Source organism: Schistocerca gregaria, chromosome 1 (genome assembly GCF_023897955.1).
Source record: "Schistocerca gregaria isolate iqSchGreg1 chromosome 1, iqSchGreg1.2, whole genome shotgun sequence".
NCBI lineage: Eukaryota > Metazoa > Arthropoda > Insecta > Orthoptera > Acrididae > Schistocerca > Schistocerca gregaria.
In genome coordinates this window covers 226,614,211-226,634,163 of record NC_064920.1, presented here as the reverse complement: position 1 = coordinate 226,634,163, position 19,953 = coordinate 226,614,211, and the positions used below count along the sequence as shown (strand labels likewise).

The 19,953-nt window shown below is 40.7% G+C and overlaps 1 protein-coding gene across 1 annotated transcript in view; it reads left to right on the top strand.

Moving 5' to 3' along the window:
* The window catches only part of LOC126340110 (uncharacterized), a 353,496-nt gene that overhangs the window by 87,793 nt on the left and 245,750 nt on the right, over positions 1 to 19,953 (top strand). The window contains exon 10 of the mRNA XM_050001681.1: positions 10,100 to 10,254. Coding sequence (XP_049857638.1) covers positions 10,100 to 10,254 — 155 coding nt within the window. The remainder of the gene's footprint in view (positions 1 to 10,099; positions 10,255 to 19,953) is intronic.

Here is a 19,953-nt window from a genome sequence, read left to right as displayed (position 1 = left end):
TTTTGATGGCCACTTGGTATATTACTTCACAAGTGATGATAAGGATGATGACGATGATGAGGATAACGTGTTGGTCTGGGCGCTAGATACCAAGATCTTAGCAGCCTATACTACGCTTTTTATAAGTATGGATAAAATGGTACAATAGTAACACTTTAAAAAGAATGAAAATATAAAAATGTTCTAAAATATGCATGGACGCGCGGGCGCACATACACACAAACAAGGGCGCAAATCACGCTTTTAGGAAATTATAAAAGTAAAATGAGACATTAAATGCAAAGAATTAAAATAGTGCAGCAGAGAGTTGTAGCTGACTGATTGTTGGAATAAAAAAGATGAGTCAACCATTCTGCGACGCAATAAAATCTCTAAAAGCTTAGTCTAGAATCGAGACCCCACATAACATGTTGAAAGCTCAAGCATACTTGTCTCGTTATTCACTAAAATAATGAGCACGACCCCATTTAAATTGTTCTTGCCCTCTCGTCACAATATGAAATGTACTCAGGCAAAAAGTGGCTTATATTGATTTGAGATTTGAACACCACAGGCATCACAGACTAGGTGGTCTTCTCGACAGAGTATGAAGCCATGTGTTAATAGGTAGTGACCTATTCAGACGCTGGTCGGAGTTACTTCATCCCACTGGAGTGACCGGGTACACCATGGGCGGTTCGATGGTTTCACCGATGATAGTTTATTGTTTCTCATTGTCAGCCACTTCGACTTAACAGCGAAATGACAGCCTGGAGGGGAATCCCTCCTTGTATCACGCCAAGGTCCCGGCAGCTCTCCTTGGCTGCTTGGTTTATGTCCTGGTACTCAGCAGAATGATACATTTTTCCCTTCCTATTGAAGAAAGACGAGTCTGTTCGTCGTTATCTCAGCTAGCTACATTTGATGCCATGGGGGACACAACTGTTCAGCCAAGGGAGTCCCCTTGCTTTGAACCACCAGTGTACACTGTTTTGAAATCACGATGCCTGTCTAAAATGTTATGGTCTGAAGTGTCTATTCACAAACCCACACACACCCATCCACAAATATGCCCGCGAAGATTGCCATTATTTTTGGAGATACTTTCCCCTCTCAGTTTAGAGTTATGAAAATGAGTGATATTCATTTGTCATGATATGCAAGGTATCAGTAGCAAATTCCTTGTTACTTGTAGTCATTTTCTAAAGCTTCAGAGACGCGTGGTGTAGGGCGTCCTGTCAAGGTTCGCGTGGCTCCTCCCTTCGGAGGTTCGAGCCCTCCCTCTGGCATAGGTGTGTGTTGCCCTTAGCGTAAGTTACCTTAAGTTACATTAAGTAGTGTGCAATATTAGGGACCGATGATCTTAGCAGTTTGGTCCTATAAGATCTTACCACAAATTTCCAATTTTCTAAGGCTTCATTGTACCTTACTGTTTTGCTGTAGTTTTACATATGTTCAACTAAATCCAACACTGATTAGAAATAGTTTCAATTCACTGAAATAATTTGGTGCTATGGTGATGAGAGGGACAACAGAGGAGACGCCTATAGTATCGACAAGTATTGATTCTTAAGAAGAGTCATCCACACTATAGTCCATTTAATGGTGAGACTGCTTGCTAACTGAAGATAGTGTAATGTGACCACACGAGTTTCTACTTAATATGCAGTATGTTCATTGCTTTCTTCGTAAAAAGTAATAATGATGCTCTCTTGTACACACGAGAATAGTGTTTAGAGATGAGACCCACTTCTCACAGTAGAATTATTTTAACTTTACTGACATCCACTTTTAGGATCATGAGAAGCCATATGCGAACGCTGTTAGGGCTCATTCACAAATGCTTTCACTGGACATATGAGCTACAATAAAAAAATTGCACAATAGGCTCTATATTTATATCTGTACTCTAAAAATCACTGTGAAGTGCATGGCAAAGGGTACGTCCCACTGAAACGTCTATTAGGCTTTGTTCCTTTTCTATTCACGTGTGAATCGCTGGAAGAACGAGTGTTTAAGTGTCTCTGTGCGTGATACAAATACTCTAATTTTGTCTACACGGTCCCTGTAGGAGCAGAACATAGGGGGTTGCGCTACATTCCTAGGTTCCTCTCATTTCAGGCTGGTTCATGAAACTTTGTAAGTAGGGTTTTGAGGAATAGTTGGTGCCTGTCTTCAAGAGTCTGCCAGATCTTATTTTGCAGTATTTCTGTCACTCTCTCTTGTGACAATGTGCGCTGCTGTTTTGCCTACGTTCACTGGCCTCTGTTACTCCTTCCTGCTAGGACTCGCACACATGTGAAAAATGTTCTTGAATCAGCAACTCACTGAAGATAATGCACAAAGGATAGAAGTGCTGGCAACTCTGTGTACTTAACGTCAGACCCTGTACTATGCTAAGCAAATTATAACTAAAGATTATTTACAACATTCGCATTGGCGAGTAACAGTTGAATATCACTTACGTATTATGAGAAAAATAATGGTCCTAGTACTGATGCCTGTGGAAGCCTTGATACTATATCCCACCATTATGCGCTGGTTGTCGAGGAGACATTTTTAGTTTGGCTCAATGGCCGAGTGCAAGCCGTTCATTTTGCAACGTCATCTGCCTTATCCATTATTATTTAGAACCTAGATTTGGAGCTGCACTACTTTGAATTGTCTCAGGCTGTATAGCCATAATAATTACTGCATAGATTTAGAATGGATAGGAGGAATACGCCAGACACAACTGGCAACATATGCTGGATCGAGAAGTCTACAGCTGTAAGTAATATAATACCAGTAGTCGAGATCGAGCGATCGCAGTTGATTCACAGTCTGGTTCTGTGTACTCATAGTCCATCCACATGTTTAATCTTACGTGCCTTTATCTGGTGAGCAGTCCTTCTTACGCTGTGGTGTAGGTGGTGAGGCATAGCCACACATTTTTCATTGGCCCAACAAACACAGAGAGAGTCCTACGCCATGAAATAAATAATACACTACACTAGCACAAACAACATCATGTAAATAACACACTGCTCTGGTAACAACACCCTGTACAGCTGAGGCCCAGTGTCCTCTGAATAATCTGGTGTACAGTAATAACAAGACAAACGCAAAGCTACAATTGTCTCACACCAGAGTCTCCGGAAACTAGACAGTAGCTGCGACTTCCAATTGACAAGAAACTCTAAAATTGAACTCACGAGCGAGTCCCATATGAGATCACAATAATACTACCTGGTACGCATGACTTTCAAACACAACTCCGGGATACTTCTGCTTGACAACTACATGCCACATTCTCGAAGACGATAAAAACTGGCACCCAAAGTTGCGATCAAAATGGTCATCAGCGACTATTTAACAAGACAAGGAGACATTTCACGACACGATAATAAACATTGTCCAACTTAACCTCAGCTAGGTGAGAGATGACAGTAACGACCTGACATAAACATTTTTCATTTAAGCTACCAACGTCTAATGTTGTTGGTATTGTCACAGTCAAAAACATAACTTCAGTGCACCAATGAAAGTCGCTTCCTACTGTTCATATTTCGACTTTGCAAACACATGATGAACGATCAAATGGATTTTACGACACTGAGGTGGAACTGCCATCACCCACAGGGCCGTCCTCAGTCAATACCCATCTCATTCTGCCTCGAATAAGGGCCTGTAAATCCTGTTTATCACTTTTTGGCTGCTTTAGTAGTCAGCTACTTCACTTTCTCTAATATATACAATTTTGATATGATAATGCCGCACACTGGTTCCCACATTACCAGCTATGTAGTAACATTGATTGAAGTAATTTTACGGACATGCCATCTGCTCAAAACCGTGTTTTTCTGGAAGGGCTACTTCTACTTCCCCTCCCTTCATGGGCTGAGATGAGTCCGACTGTCTGCTGTTAAATGATGACTCCTCCTGCCAACCGCAATTAAGTTTTAGTTTTTCGAGATAGAATTCCTCCGCCAAGATTCCAGAACCCTCCCAACGATTCGATCCAGCTCCACCATGGACGACTTGCATTTTGACCAGACCTCTACTCTAGCATCGAGGTGAACGCACACTCGAGCGAATGCTGATGCACATTTTGATCTAAAGGTGGGATTAATATATGGTTACTACCAACAAACATTAAATTGAATGGAGCACAGATTGACGATATGATCCACTATCTTTTCTTCCCTTATTCTACTGACACTATCACTTAATTTACTTTTAGTAAATGAGCCTGGTCAGTAAGACAGCAGGTCAACGCCACGTCTCAAACTGGACCCCACTTCAGCGACTTACATGCCCCTAACCTACCCCAGTTATCCAACCACTTGAAGGGGACTAACAGTGTAATGTGGAATGTGAACCATGTGACACTCTTCGAAAAACCTCACATCATCATCATTATCATCATCATCATTTAAAACTGTTTATGCCTTTCAGCGTTCAGTCTGGAGCACAGCCCCTTTATAAAAATCCTCCAAGATCCCCTATTCAGTGCTAACATTGGTGCCTCTTCTGATGTTAAACCTATTACTTCAAAATCATTCTTAACCGAATCCAGGTACCTTCTCCTGCTGAACCCGTGAGTCTCTTAGGTAACCTTGCTTCTCCCATGCGTGTAACGTAACCCCACCATCTAAGCCTGTTCACCCTGACTGCTACATCTATGGAGTTCATTCCCAGTTTTTCTTTGATTTCCTCATTGTGGACACCCTCCTGCCATCTACTGGTACCTGCAATCATCCTAGCTACTTTCATATCCGTAACCTCAACCTTGTTGATAAGGTAACCTGAATCTACCCAGTTTTCGCTCCCATACAACAAAGTTGTTCGAAAGATTGAACGGTGCACAGATAACTTAGTCTTGGTACTGACTTCCTTCTTACAGAAGAGAGTAAATCGTAGCTGAGCGCTCACTGCATTAGCTTTGCTACACCTCGCTTCCAGTTCTTTCACTATGTTGCCATCCTGTGAGAATATGCATCCTAAGTACTTGAAACTGTCCACCTGTTCAAACTTTGTTCATCCTATTTGGCACTCAATCCGTTTACATCTCTTTCCCACTGTCATTACTTTCGTTTTGGAGATGCTAATCTTCATACCATAGTCCTTACATTTCTGATCTAGCTCTGAAATATTACTTTTCAAACTTTCAATCGAATCTGCCATCACAACTAAGTCATCCGCATATGCAAGACTGCTTATTTTGTGTTCAGATATCTTAATCTCACACAGCCAGCCTATTGTTTTCAAGATATGATCCATAAATAATATGAACAACAGTGGAGACAGGTTACCCCTAAAACTACTCTGAATCATGAACTCAATTTACCGTCAACTCTAACTGATGCCTGACTATCCATGTAAAGACCTTTACTTGCTTGCAAAAGTTTGCCTCCTATTCCATAATCTCGTAGAACAGACAATAACGTCCTCATAAGAACCCGGTCATATGCCTTTTCGGTGACAGCTAGAGGGACTGAAAATTTCCGTGGCCTGACTGGGATTCGATTCTGCTACCTTTCAGTCTTCAGACACTTGCTTTAGCGTTAGACCACTAGGCCCTACTGAGATTACGCACCACATTGCGTCGCTAGTTCTAAAAAATGTACATACATATTTGTATATAGTTCCCACAGGCAAATGACACTGTCTTGGTGATTCTTTCATTTGCAGACAGCATCTGAATACTATTAACATAGTATGAGAAACATAATGTTCGTAGTACTGATCCTTTTGATAGCTTTCATACTTATATCTCACAACTGTGCACTGGTTGTTGTGGAAATTAGGTACTAGAATGCAATACTATTTCCTGTAGATTTACAGACCGGCTACTGTTTGGTTCCTGCACGAAGATGGTGGGGACAAGGGAGGTTTTCGTTGCTGGTTGTTGCGGAGATTTCATACGTACAACGCACTGATAGCTACACAAACTGTACAAACAGGCTAGCGTAGGGTTCCTGCAGGGATGTAGTGGAGACAAGGGAGGCGTATTGTCTCAAAGTTGCTTTCACTGGTGGACAACATTTGAATATTATTAAGGAGGGGACGTTCATGAAAAACAAAGTATTTAGCAGATGCATCAAATCCACCATTTCGAGGATGCAGCAATGAAATTTTGTACCATGTTTTACATGAAATTAGCGTATTTACTGTTAAGTTCCTTGCATTTAAAAAATAGTGTATGTACCTTTTCCTCAGAAACTGTTCTACGAGATCTCTATAATTTTTATACGTTTAAACTCTTTGCTTATATTAAGCTGCTGTCATGAAGTTTCTTGAATCTACCGAATAGTAGAATTTTAATCATTTTTAATTATAATTCTGTAAGTATTCGTAAAGTAAGGAACGATCGGTCGCGAAATGGAAAATACAGTAAAAATCTGATGAAGCTTTGCACAGATGCGTTGGGCACTGTGTCTAGTACGCGTGTCGATCGCATCATGTCGCTCTTTTCAGTTCTGAGCTCAGAGTGAGAACGTAAAGATGGCTAGAAATCAGCATCTCCCACCAAGTATGAGGGCCTGGCGAAAGATTTCGCCTGAAGCTATGTAATCCACATAGCAAACTGTCGTGCGGTTTGTTCTATACGACAATTCTCGGCCGTACTCTGCAGGGGCAATGAAGATGCTCCTGCAGCGTATTCGATGGGAAGTGTTTGATCATCCGCAATACAGCCCGTAATTGGCTACCCATGAGGTTCATCTCTGCTCAGATAAGCTCCTGGCTACGAAGACAATACTTTGACACAGGCAACGATCTGCAGACCAGAGTAGAAAATTGTTGAAAAGCACTGGCGGCTGACTTTTATAACGAGGGAATTGAAAAGTTGGCATAACGCTACGACAGATGTCTAAGCCTGAGCGGCGACTGTGTAGAGAAGTAGCTGAAAGGTGTAGCTAACCGTTGGAAATAAAACAGTTTTGATTTTCACTGCGGTTTCCATTTCGCGACCTATCGTTTCTTACTTTCCGAATAGCCCTCGTATAATACAAAATTCTAAGCATTTTGCCACATATTCAGCTTACGCTCAGAATTTCAACATTTGGTCCTGACAACACGCTGAGTTTATAGATAAATAAGTGTAGAAATTTTCGTATTCCTAGCCTTCAAATACCCTGAGAAAAGTTTATGTAAACCTTAAAACGTAATTTTCAGGAAATGCAATGTAAAGTTCAATTTAACGTTTTTATGCTACTTCCTCAGAAGACCAACGCTTATCTTCTGGTTTCTTGTTTTCTGCGTTCTTTCCTCAATTGACTTTTCAGCTACAGAAGGGGCACCTTTAAATATATTTTCTCAAGACGTCTTGAGTGAAAGTTCCTATCTTAAAGCCCATTCTCTCTAATAACTTCATCTTCCCGACATTTCCGTCATTATATACAACAATAGTACCACAAGTAACAATTCTGAAGCAGATGAAAATGTGATTTTAGTGCATCGTTTCCGTATGAGTAAATTTAGAGTCTCTTTTGGAGTCTGGGTATTCTCACCAACACACATTTTTTAGAAGTTCGGCCCTCTGGATGTATCCCGTGAAAATTTGCTTGAAAGTAATCTACGGAATCGTTGTTCACCGAGATTGTATTGAAGCGTTGGTTCAAAAAGTGGGCATGACTGGAAGGTCGCATTACACATTTCAATATTTTTCAAGCACTTCAGATGCGATTTCATCATTGAAACTACAGGAGGTCTATTAATCTTTGTATTAATCTTTCTTGTTTCCTTATACTGGCCACACAAACCGCAGCCGGTCTTCGGCCTCACTCAGCCCCCCTTCCACATCTTCCTGTCAGCTGCATCTTTATCTCCTAGACCCAGTATCTGCACATCTCCCATGGTATTATCCTTCCATCTCGTTCTCGGCCGTCGTAGACGTCTCGCTTCTTTCGTTTCTCTATCCTTTACTGCCTTTATTACCGTGTTCTCCATTCTCCGCCTCCCATGTCCCTACCACCTGAGTCTTCTAGTTTTCACACTCGCTGCAACGTCGGGTAGTGTGTATAATTGTCTGACTACCCCGGTTTCCTCCACTTTTCATTTTTATTTCACTGATCCATATATTTGTCTCAGTGCTTTCTTTTCAAAAGTGACGAATTTTTTTTTTTTTTTTTTTTTTTTTTTTTTTTTTTTTTTTGTCGGGGCCTACATCTCGCTTGTGTAGCACACTATTGGTTTGATGATGGCCTGAAGTATTCTTATGTTTTTCCTACTTGGATAGTAGTTCGGATCTTGTGATGTTATTTATAGTTCCTAGACACCTTCCCTCCACTTGAATGCTCGTTACGATCCCTTGTTGTATGAGATTATGTTGGTTGATGTTAACACCGAGGTACATGAATGTGTCTGTGTTCTGTATTGTTAGGCTCCTCATTGCTATATGGTCCTGAATGAGCTCTTCTTCCTATTACCACGACCTTTGTTTTAGTTTCATTTATACTTACGCCTACTTTCTTAGCTCCTTCCATCAGTACAGTTCCCATTTTCTCCAGATCTTCCATACTCCTTCCTATCACCACAATATCATCTGCAACAGCCAGGATTTTTACCTTTTCCTTATGGTGACTCCTGCACATTCTTGTGTTATCCTCTTCAGGGTGTTGTTGAGTGCCAAACTCAACAGAGTTGGTGATATAGTATTTTCCTGTCTCACTCCTGTTTTTTTCTACCTTATAGAAATCCCCCTGTACTTTCAATCTATATTTTGATTCCATCACAAACATTTTAGGTAGCTTTGGTTCAAATGGTTCAAATGGCTCTGAGCACTATGGGACTTAACATCTGTGGTCGTCAATCCCCTTGAACTTAGAACTACTTAAACCTAACTAACCTAAGGACATAACACACATTCATGTCCGAGGCAGGATTCGAACCTGCGACCGTAGTGGTCGCGCGGTTCCAGACTGACCGCACGGCCACACCAGCCGGCGTAGGTAGCTTTATCAGCTTGTCCGGCATCCTAGACTCTGCCATCATCCTCCTCATCTCCTCTCTCACTGTGCTTTCATATGCTTTGTTGAAGTCTATAACGATACAGGAGGTATCCTGATTGTGCTCTCAGTTCTTATCTAGTATTTCCTTAGTGTGAATATTCCGTCGGTTGTTGACTTTTCCTTTCTGAACCCACTTGTGCTGTGTCTAATATATCTTCCATGTAGGGATTGAGCCGGTTCAGCATAATTCTTGATATTATTTTGTAACATAAGCCTTGTAGAGATATCCCTTTATAGCTCTGTGTCAACATTTTGTCTCCCTTCTTGCGTAAGGTAGCAGATTTCATAACTTCGGCACTACTTGTTTCCTCCATTTCTTTTATCGATGCGCCTAAACATTCATATGTCCTGTCTCCCCATTCTTTCATAAGCTCTGGTGTTATCATGTCTATGCCTGGGGCCTTCCCATTTTTTAGTCTTTTTATTTTCGCCTTCCATCAGAGCTGGTTCTTCGAGTAATGGCTGTATGTTCTGGTTGTTTTGCCATGTTTCTGTTGTCATAAGTGCATGCCGGGCTCTTGCGCAGCTCTTTGAAGTATCTCATCCAGCTTTCTAGATTCCTTTCATTTGTAGTGGAAAACGTTTTCCATTCTTATCCTTCATTATCACAGATTTAGCTAAGTACTCCTTTCTATAGCTTCTCGTTGTATTTCAAAACTCTGTACTATCGTTCTGGCTATAGCCTGCATCCACCTTCTCAGACTGTTTATTTACGAATGATCTTTCCTCTCACATGATTGTTCACCTCATTTCTGTCGTGGATGACCTGTATTTTTATTTGGTTTTCATATTTGTTATTGCTCATCATTGCCTGTGTGGGTGTCTTCTTGCCTGAACTGTTTTCCTAAGTGTTGATATCGTGCTTGATATTGCTATTATTTTTGCCTCCTAGTAGTTCCTGCGTTGTCCCCTTTATAAAAAATAATATGAAAATGATATTTTCGGTCAATTACACGAACGTCCCCCCTTAGCGTGTTACGAGAAATGTAACGGTCCTAGTATTGAATCTTGACGTACTCTTGATATTATATCCAACTTTTGAGCGGTTGATGTTACATAGATTATACTCTGTAATTCGCCGCTTGTTCCAACAGATGTAACTACAGGCTACTATCTGTCTTCCACAGGGAGGTGCTGGAGACGAGGGAAGTGACGCTGTCGGGGCAGGAGGCGGTGGTGCTACGCCGCAAGCAAGAGCAGAATGCCGCCGCCTCCAGACCGCTGTCTGCAGCCGCGGTTCTGCTCACAATCGCGGCTCTGCTGTGGGCTGGTGGGGTCAACCGCTAGGCAGGCGCCTACCGGTTTGCTGAGACACACACCTCGCAGTATTTCGTTCCTACTTCCACACCAGTCATTACATTACTTCATGTGCATAAAGTTACCTTTTATATCTTGCGTAAATGAGTAAATTATTGTGTCAAGACTCGATCAATGTAAAGTACTTGTAATAAATTATTATAAAGCAAAAAACTAGTTAATTCGAAAATTTACAATGGAGTTAGTGAACTTGTTACTGCAGAGATGGTGATGCTGAAAAAACATTAGGAAAAGTGGAGGCCAAATGCAAAGGGCTTTCAGTAGGTAATGAAACACATTTTTTTCTCGGACAACTTCGATTGAATAAATGCAGAATTTGTTGTGGGACATCATGGAATATTGTCGCTTCAGCTCATATATTTTCATGAAGTTCCGATTGGAGGCGGCACTACAGGTAGCCTTCAAACTGGCGTCTGTAACGGATGTGGGTTCCAAGAAGGGAGCTGTCATTAAGTTTATTTTGGCGGGATACCAGAGCATCATAGATATTTACAAGCCTTTGCAGAAAGTCTTCGGAGACAAATAATTGTTGTGAACTAAATTTTAAAGTGAAGGTAAAAGTACCGTATTTACACAGTAGTAGTGCTGAAGCAAACTTTTGCTAAAGTACTCTAACAGATGTTTTCAGACAGATTTAACGATTTTAATATTCTTGCTCTCTTACTGGCAGTAAGTAAAGTGAAAGGGAGTAAGTAAGCGTTATGTAAAGTAAAGATAAAACTCTTTCAATTATAAATGAAATTCAGTAAAGTACAAAGAAGTCCGCCCGGTTGGCCGTGCAGTCTAACGCAAGGCTTTCCGGGTGGGAATGAGCGCCTGGTCCCCTGCATGAATGCGCCCGGCGGATTTGTGTCGAGGTCCGGTGAACCGGCCAGACTGTGGATGGTTTTTAGGCGGTTTTCCATCTGCCTCGGTGAATGCATTCTGGTTCCCCTAGTCCGCCTCAGTTGCACTATGTCGGAGATTGCTGCACAAACAAGTTCTCCGCGTACACCACCATTACTCTACCACGCAAACAGAGGGGGGGGGGGGGGGGGGTCCACAGGGGGCCGAACCACACAATAACACTTGGTTTTGTTGGGGGAGGGGCGGAGGCGGAGGGGTGAAGTGGACTGCGGTAGCCGTCGTGGAGGGACCACTGCGGCTGCGGTGGTGACGGAGCCTCTCCGTCGTTTCTAGGTCCCCGGTTAGCATACATTTCAAAGTACAAAGAGCTATGAATAGGAAATTGCTTATATGGCTCAGGAACACTGAAGCACAGTTGCGTAAAAATACTGAATGACAATATTGAGTGACCACAACCTACATTTGGCTTTTGACATATCTTTTGTTAAGAGTGCGGTATAAGCAACGTGTCTTAATAAATTTAAATTTAAATGCCTGTATTATGCTGTTAGAATATGTAGTTCAGGTAATTCAGTCTATACAAGATGTAGCCTCTTCAAGTTATTAAATACATTTTTAAGATGTTTTTCCATGCATCTCTGTCCGCTGCTGTCTTCTGCCAGTTGAAGCCCGCAACTTTCTTGAATTCCTTATCCCAGCGATCAGATGGTCTCCCCGGTGGTCTTCGTTTTTCTCTGGGACTCCACTCGAAAACTGAATTTGTCCATCTCCCATCCTTCGTTCTTGCAATATGTCCTGCCCACTGCCATTTTAGAGTCTTCACCCATTCTATAATATCTTTTACTCCTGTTATTGTTCGAATGTCTTCACTTTTCTGTCGATCTTTCTTTGTGACCCCTAACATCGACTTTCCCATAGCTCTCTGAGCAGTTCTAAGCTTCCTTTTGAAAAAAATCATTTAAAGTCCAAGTTTGACACCCATACATTAAAACTGGTATATATTATACTGGTATATATTATACTGATCAAAAACTGTATTCTGCTTTTATATATATATATATATATATATATATATATATATATATATATATATTAAACAGCAGGAAAGTAGGCTAAATTTACTTCATCTGCTTTTCTGAACCTTAACCATTTAATTTCCTAGATAGGCTGGTGCCTGTAAGTCCAACAGACAAACCATTAATGAACTTGATACGGAAAAGTCCTACATTCGGTATTATTCCATTTTACTGCATTTTTTTCTAACATCTAGAAATCTCTTAGGAAAAGGAACTAATAGTCTGATTTCCATATCTATTACTCATACATCAAGGTAAAATTCTGTAGAAAGGGTAACACTGTACGACAGGAGTATAATATATGCACAATTCTGAGAGTGAACAAGCTGATGGTTAGACGTCAGTCATCGTCACAGCATGGTCACACAAACGTCTTCTGTCTCCCGCATGCCTGCCAGCCTCACACAGTTGTGACTTCTGCAAAGTTGGAACGTGTGGACACTCTCATTCGAAGCGACCGACTGATACGAACGAACTTATCCTCCTGCATCACACAAGTCTGCGGACCAGATAGGAGCTCACAAAACTTCACTGCACTGTTATCCCTCATCCATCATAAAGGCCAGATCTCGCACCTTCTGACTAACATCTCTTTGGCCGATCCCTCATCCACCATAAAGGCCAGATCTCGAACCTTCTGACTAACATCTGTTTGGCCGAAAGAACGATGCACTCTGAAAGAATTAGTACGTGGGTTATGGGGAGGTTATTGATGCAGCGAGACGTCAACTCGGACTTCCCCCAGTAAAGTGGCACCATGCAGGCATGAACGCCCTTCCAGTAACGTGGCATGAGCTCATCGCATTGAACGGAGGCTATGTTGAAAAACAGGGTTTTCTAGTCACAACAGCTGGGAATAACATGGTGTGTTGGAATACTGAATAGAACTAGCCTGCTTTCAGAAATGAAAGTGTTGCATTACTTATCGAACACCCCTCGTATATTTTAACTTTGTATTTGGCCTTTCCTTGCTATCACTGTCTACACAAACTGCTTTACTATAAGGATCATATCTCCTCCCACGGAATACTCATTTTCTGTTCCCCACCCGTCAGAAATCTCCTTCCCTGTAACGACAGTAAACAAAAACTGTTTCAACGTAACGTCAATGTTGTACGAATAAAAACACTCTTTGTGAGTAAATAATCGGATTTCCTGCATTTTGTTATCAGAAGGATGTAATTCTAGACCATTTGGTGAAAACGGTGTTACACAATCGCATTTATAATATTAAACGGTATTCTTTGCATATGCTAATGAAATATGCTTATCGTTTTTGTATCAAGTAATCTACCATACAAACATTGAGATACAGTAACTTTTGTGTACATCGTATTACATTAAATTCTTTGGGTACCAAAATGTCTCGAATACACGGAATAGTTAAGAAAACAATGTCAGTTTTAAATTGTTGCGCCGCTTGGATACATTTCTGTGGATCCCCACGTGTGTGACGTACTAGGTACATCCAATATCTCGATAAAATTAAAATAAAACATGGAGACCTAATGTGGGCTACTTCACTGGTTTTAGGTTCATGTCGAAGATTTTGTAAAGATAATCTATGAGGTTTGTGAAAAAAGTAACTAACAGCAGTGCGAGCAATCTGGCAACGCTGCTTATGTAGACCATTGTGCTCATTCCTTCCAGATGCTAAGTTCGAGTTTCAACTCCGCACATGCGTCAGGTGAGGTTTGAGAGTGTATTCAGTGATGCATTTTTTTTGTTGAGTAATACGAAAATGGCACAGCTGATCTTAGAGCACTCTTATGCCATCAAATTCTGTGTTAAATTTGGAGAATCTGCAAGCTTGACGGTTGGTAAACATTCGTTATTAGGAGCACAAGTTTTTCGCTGACACAAATCATTTCTGGAAGGCTGATAACACGTTGCTGATGAATGTCGTTCAGGGAGACCTTCAACTTCAAAAACCGACGAAAGTGTCAAACGTGTACATGCTTTTGTGAAATTGGTCCTCCAGGACAAACTGTCAGCCAAGTGGTTTGCAAAGATGTCCTTGAAAGGCCCAGGAAGTGGGTGGCTCCAGTGAGACCAGACAATGCAGACAAGTGGATGGTGCCATCATGCCAACGCTCCATGTCACATGGCCAATTCCATCACGGAATTTTTCTTCTCAAAACGCATTCCTGCTGTTCCACAGCCCCCCTATTCAAGTGGTCTTAGTCCTTGTGACTTTTTATTTCCCCTAAAATAAAAAATGTATTAAAAGGACATCATTTTTGGCCTTTGGAGAACATTCAAAACAATGTGACTAACACGATAAAGGCCTTACCAGCCTTTCAGCACTGATACGAAGACTGGGTACAACTACTCCGCAGGTGCGTAGCTGTCGCAAGGGTCTACTTTGAAGGGGACAGTATTGTTGCTTGAAAAAATAAAAAAATTTGGTAGAAAGTACTCAGTGACCAGGATAGATACGAAGCCCACGCCTACCACAGTGGTACAAGTTTATATGCCAACTACCTCCGCAGATAACGAAGAGATTGAAGAAATGTATGATGAAATAAAAGAAATTATTTAGATAGTGAAGGGAGACGAAAATTCAATAGTCATGGTTGACTGGAACTCAACAGTAGGAAAATGAAGAGAAGGAAACGTAGTAGGTGAGTATGGAATAGGAGTAAGGAATGAAAGAGGAAGCCGCCTGGTAGAATCTTGCACAGGGCATAACTTAATCATAGCTAAAACTCGGTTCAATAATCATGAAAGAAGGTTGTAAGCATGGAAGACACCTGGAGATACTAGAAGGTTTCAGACAGATTATACAATGGTAAGACAGAGATTCAGGAACCAGGTTTTAAATTGTAAGACATTTCCAGTGGCAGATGTGGTCTCTGACAACAATATATTGGTTATGAACTGTAGATTAAAACTGAAGAAACTGCAAAAATGTGGGAGATGGGTCCTGGATAAACTGAAAGAACCAAAGGTTGTACAGAGTTTCAGGGAGAGCATGAGGGAACTATTGACAAGAATGGGTTAAAGAAATACAGTAGAAGAAGAATGGGTATCATTGAGGGATAAAGTACCGAAGGCAGCTGAGCATCAAGTAGGTAAAAATACGAGGGCTAGTAGAAATCCGTGAGTAAAAGAAGAAATATTGAATTTAATTGATCAAAGGAGAAAATATAAAATGCCGTAAATGAAGCAGGCAAAAAGGAGTACAAACGTCTCAAAAATGAGATCGACAGGACGTGCAAAATGGCTCAGCAGGTGTGGCTAGAGGACAAATGTAAGGATGTAGAGGCTTATCTCGCTAGGGATAAGATAGATACTGCCTACAGGAAAATTGAAGAGACCTTTGGAGAAAAGTTGTAAGAATTTCAAGAGCGCAGAAGGAAACCCAGTTCTAAGAAAAAAGGGAAAGCAGAAAGGTGGAAGGAGTATATGGAGGGTCTATACAAGGGCGATGTACTTGTGGATAATATTATCAAAATGGAAGAGGATGTAGATGAAGATGAAATGGGAGATATGATACTGCGTGAAGAATTTGATGGAGCACTGAAAGACCTAAATCGAAACAAGGCCCCGGGAGTAGACAACATTCCATTAGAATTACTGACAGCCTTGGGAGAGCCAGTTCTGACAAAACTCAACCATCTGGTGACAAGATGTATGAGATAGGCGAATTACCCTAACATTTCAAGAAGAATATAATAATTCCAATCCGAAAGAAAGCAGGCTTTGACAGCTGTGAAAATTACCGGACTAACAGTTTAATAAGTCACAGCTGCAAAATACTAACGCAAATTCTTTACAGACGAATGGAAAAACTGGTAGAAGACGACCTCAGGGAAAATCAGTTTCGTTACCATAGAAATATTGGGACTCGTGAGGCAATACTGACCCTACGACTTATCTTAGAAAATAGATTAAGGAAAGGCAAACCTACGTTTCTAGCATTTGTAGACTTACAGAAAGCTTTTGAAAATGTTGACTGGAATACTCTCTTTCAAATTCTGAAGGTGGCAGGGGAAAAATACAGGGAGCGAAAGGCTATTTACAATTTGTACAGAAACCAGATGGCAGTTATAAGAGTCGAGGGACATGAAAGGGAAGCAGTGGTAGGAAACGGAGTGAGACAGGGTTGTAGTCTTTCCGCGATGTTATTCAATCTGTATATTGAGCAAGGTGGAAAGGAAACAAAAGAAAAATTCGGAATAGGTATTAAAGTCCATGGAGAAGAAATAAAAACTTTGAGGTTCGCCGACGACATTGTAATTCTATCAGACACAGCAAAGGACCTGGAAGAGCAGTTGAACGGAATGGACAGTGCCTTGAAAGGAGGATATAAGATGAACATCTAGAAAAGCAAAACGAGGATAATGGAATGTAGTTGAATCACGTCGGTTGATGCAGAGGGAATTAGATTAGGAAATGAGACACTTAAAGTAGTAAAGGTGTTTTGCTATTTGTTGAGCAAAATAACTGATTATGGTCGAAGTAGAGAGGATACCAAATGTAGACTGGCAATGGAAAGGAAAGCGTTTTTCAAGAAGAAAAATTTGTTAACATCGAGTATAGATTTAAGTGTCAGGAAGTCGTTTCTGAAAGTATTTGTATGGAGTGTAGCCATGTATGGAAGTGAAACATGGACGATAAATAGTTTGGACAAGAAGAGAATAGAAGCTTTCGACATGTGGTGCTACAGAAGAATGCTGAAGATTAGATGGGTAGATCACATAACTAATGAGGAGGTATTGAATAGAACTGGGGAGAAGAGGAGTTTGTGGCACAACTTGACTACAAGAAGGGATCGATTGGTAGGACATGTTCTGATGCATCAAGGGATCTCCAATTTAGTATCTGAGGGCACCGTGGAAGTTAAAAATCGTAGAAGGAGACCAAGAGATGAATACACTAAGCAGATTTAGAAAGATGTAGGTTGTCGTAGGTACTGGGAGATGAAGAAGCTTGCACAGGATAGAGTAGCATGGAGAGCTGCATAAAACCAGTCTCTGGATTGAAGACCACAACAACAACAACAGACACACAATATCATTACTTTTCTTATACACCTCGAAATGTTGGCTTCTCTTAATACATTTAACTCTACCACTGAACGGCATTATGAATTATCACATATATATCTACATATCGATACATTCAGTTTTATACGATGTAAAAATGCAAAGGATTTATTTATAATATGTTTATATCCAATAAAGTATTTACATTTCAAAATTTCATTTCTAAATTGAAATAGAGAAATTTTTTATCAGTATAGCTTCGCAAATATGTTGTGATGTTACAACTGGGATGGTCCCTGCAGTGAGAGAACGAACTGTTCCTCAGTTCCTGTCTTCTGCTCAGTAGGTATCCTATATCTAAAGATGTCGCTGCCGTTCGGACGCAATAATTTAACACAAAAAATGTAGTTCAGAGACGATGGAAATCAATTCGCAACAGATATTTCCGATGTTGCGCGCTAAAGACGTTGCTTTTTCTATTCTGTTTTGTTGATTCAATAATGTCCACTTCTAATAATGTTACATAACCAGTCGTCCGAGCAATGATTTCTATACACCATTTGGAAGAATTCTTGGAAAATCTGGAAACAATTCAGCGACAATTCAACGATAAGAGTTCCTAGCCCTACGAGGAATACACTGTGAAACTAAACCCAATGCTAACCTTAATTTCATTGTCGCTTATTTACAGAAGAATCTAACCGCCCAATTGTAATCACTCATCTCCAACAGCAATACTTCTAGTGGTTAGGTATGCCAAGAAAGGAGTATTTGGTGAAGTAATTTGAGAAGTGGTAATTCTGGGTGCCATAATGTTGTTGGATGCTATTTTCATGGCTAACACTAGGGTCAAAGGTGTACCCAAAAGAACAATTGTGTTTCCTGAGTGCAGCCTCCCTCATGTAGCGGCTATTGTTGGCAACAATCTCGAAGGCAGCCGATATAGTCGAAGATAACAGATGTTACGTGTGTAGACTATAACTCTCCGGTGCGTATGCTGCAAGATGGTAGTGAAGGTCGAGATCTTCCAAAAAAGTATGAGTTTTGAGTTGCAATTATGGTTGCTTATACGCCTGGAAAAGTAACTCTGGCAAGTTTGAAGTGCAGACTACTGAGGAGGGGCATTGGAAAAGGTGAAGGTTCAAATGGTTCTGAGCACTATGGGACTTAACTTCTAAGGTCATCAGTCCCCTAGATCTTAGAACTACTTAACCCTAACTAACCTAATGACATCGCACACATTCATACCCGAGGCAGGATTCGAGCCTGCGACCGTAGCGGTCGCGCGGTTCCAGACTGTAGCGCCTAAAACCGCTAGGCCACCCCGGCCGGCGAGAAGGTGAAGGTCTCGCATTCGGGAGGAGAGTAGTTTAAACACTATTGTTAGTTTTTTGATAGTTTTCTGTGACTTCTCTAAACTGATTATATAAATGCTGGGATGATTCCTTTGAAAACAGCACGGGCAGTTACCTTTTCTAGACTTCCCGATAAGAATTTGTGTTTTTCGGTTGATGATGTCATCGTTCATCGATCAATAAACCCTACTCTTAATTCCTTTTCTCACTTTGAGAAGTGATTATAAGTGAATGACAGTTAGGTAATGGTATTCTTTCGTACAACGAAATTCCCGTTATTTTTAATTGATGGGAAATTTTATAATGCAAATAATATTGTTCTCTCAGAATAGTTTAAGGATCGCATTTGAAATTAGTTATGGTAGTCCACATCATACTCAACATGTGACATCCTCCTTTTGTGTACGAAACATATTACCCTTGGTTAGACTACCAGAAAGAGTGACATATTTTCGGGTAGAAACGTGTGAGACAACGTACTTCAGTAAGCAATGCGAGAGCTGATGTCAGCATTAGGACCTACCTGTTCTGATCCAAAGAACGGGACATGTAAATATCCACTAACACGTGAAACGCTTCACCAGTTTGATGGCTTGACGTAAATGGCGTCTTAGTGAAGCCCGAGATGGGTTTTCTGCAGCTAATGTATAAAATATGCATCGCCGAGTATCAGAATATCAGAGCTGCGAGCCTTCTCATGCAAAACTCCAACTGAAGAAGTTTCTAATTTTACATTTTGTACTTAACAGCCAACGTCTCTCAACCGTTTTGTACGGAGATGAAATTACAGAGACTGGATGAAAATAGAACACAAGTTCATAAATTATCTGCGGTGATAACAATCACTCAGTTCTTACAAAATGAATGTAATTTTATTTATTTATTGCTACCAGAGGTCACGAACTGCTGGAACTAGATGGTGCGAGCTTGTCTTAAAATTATTCATGTGGTACGGTAATTTTGTAGATTCAAGGGTTTATTTTTATCGTCATTAGTTAACTTCCGATTTCCACATCTGGACTAGCTTACTAATCATCATATGCGTTATCGGAAGTCTTAAATGGTTTTTATTGAGGAAACACGTTCTTAGATTGTCTTATCAGGGAATTAATTGCCCTTGGTTGCCAACACTTAGATTTCACCTGTGTTAATCTCTCCCTCCTGTCTGAGGAGTGGCATCTGTAAAAAGGTTACTGCCGAATGAGTGAGATACTTAACAAAGATTGCAGATTAGGAATGTGACAGAAAAAACTATTCAATAATATTTCGATCGGCAATTTACAGACTTCAGTCACTATCATAAATACGTCATGAAACCAATCAGCAGACCGTGGCCCGTGGCTCATTCATGATTTTGCCAGTAAACAACAATTTAGAGCATAGATGATAAACACCG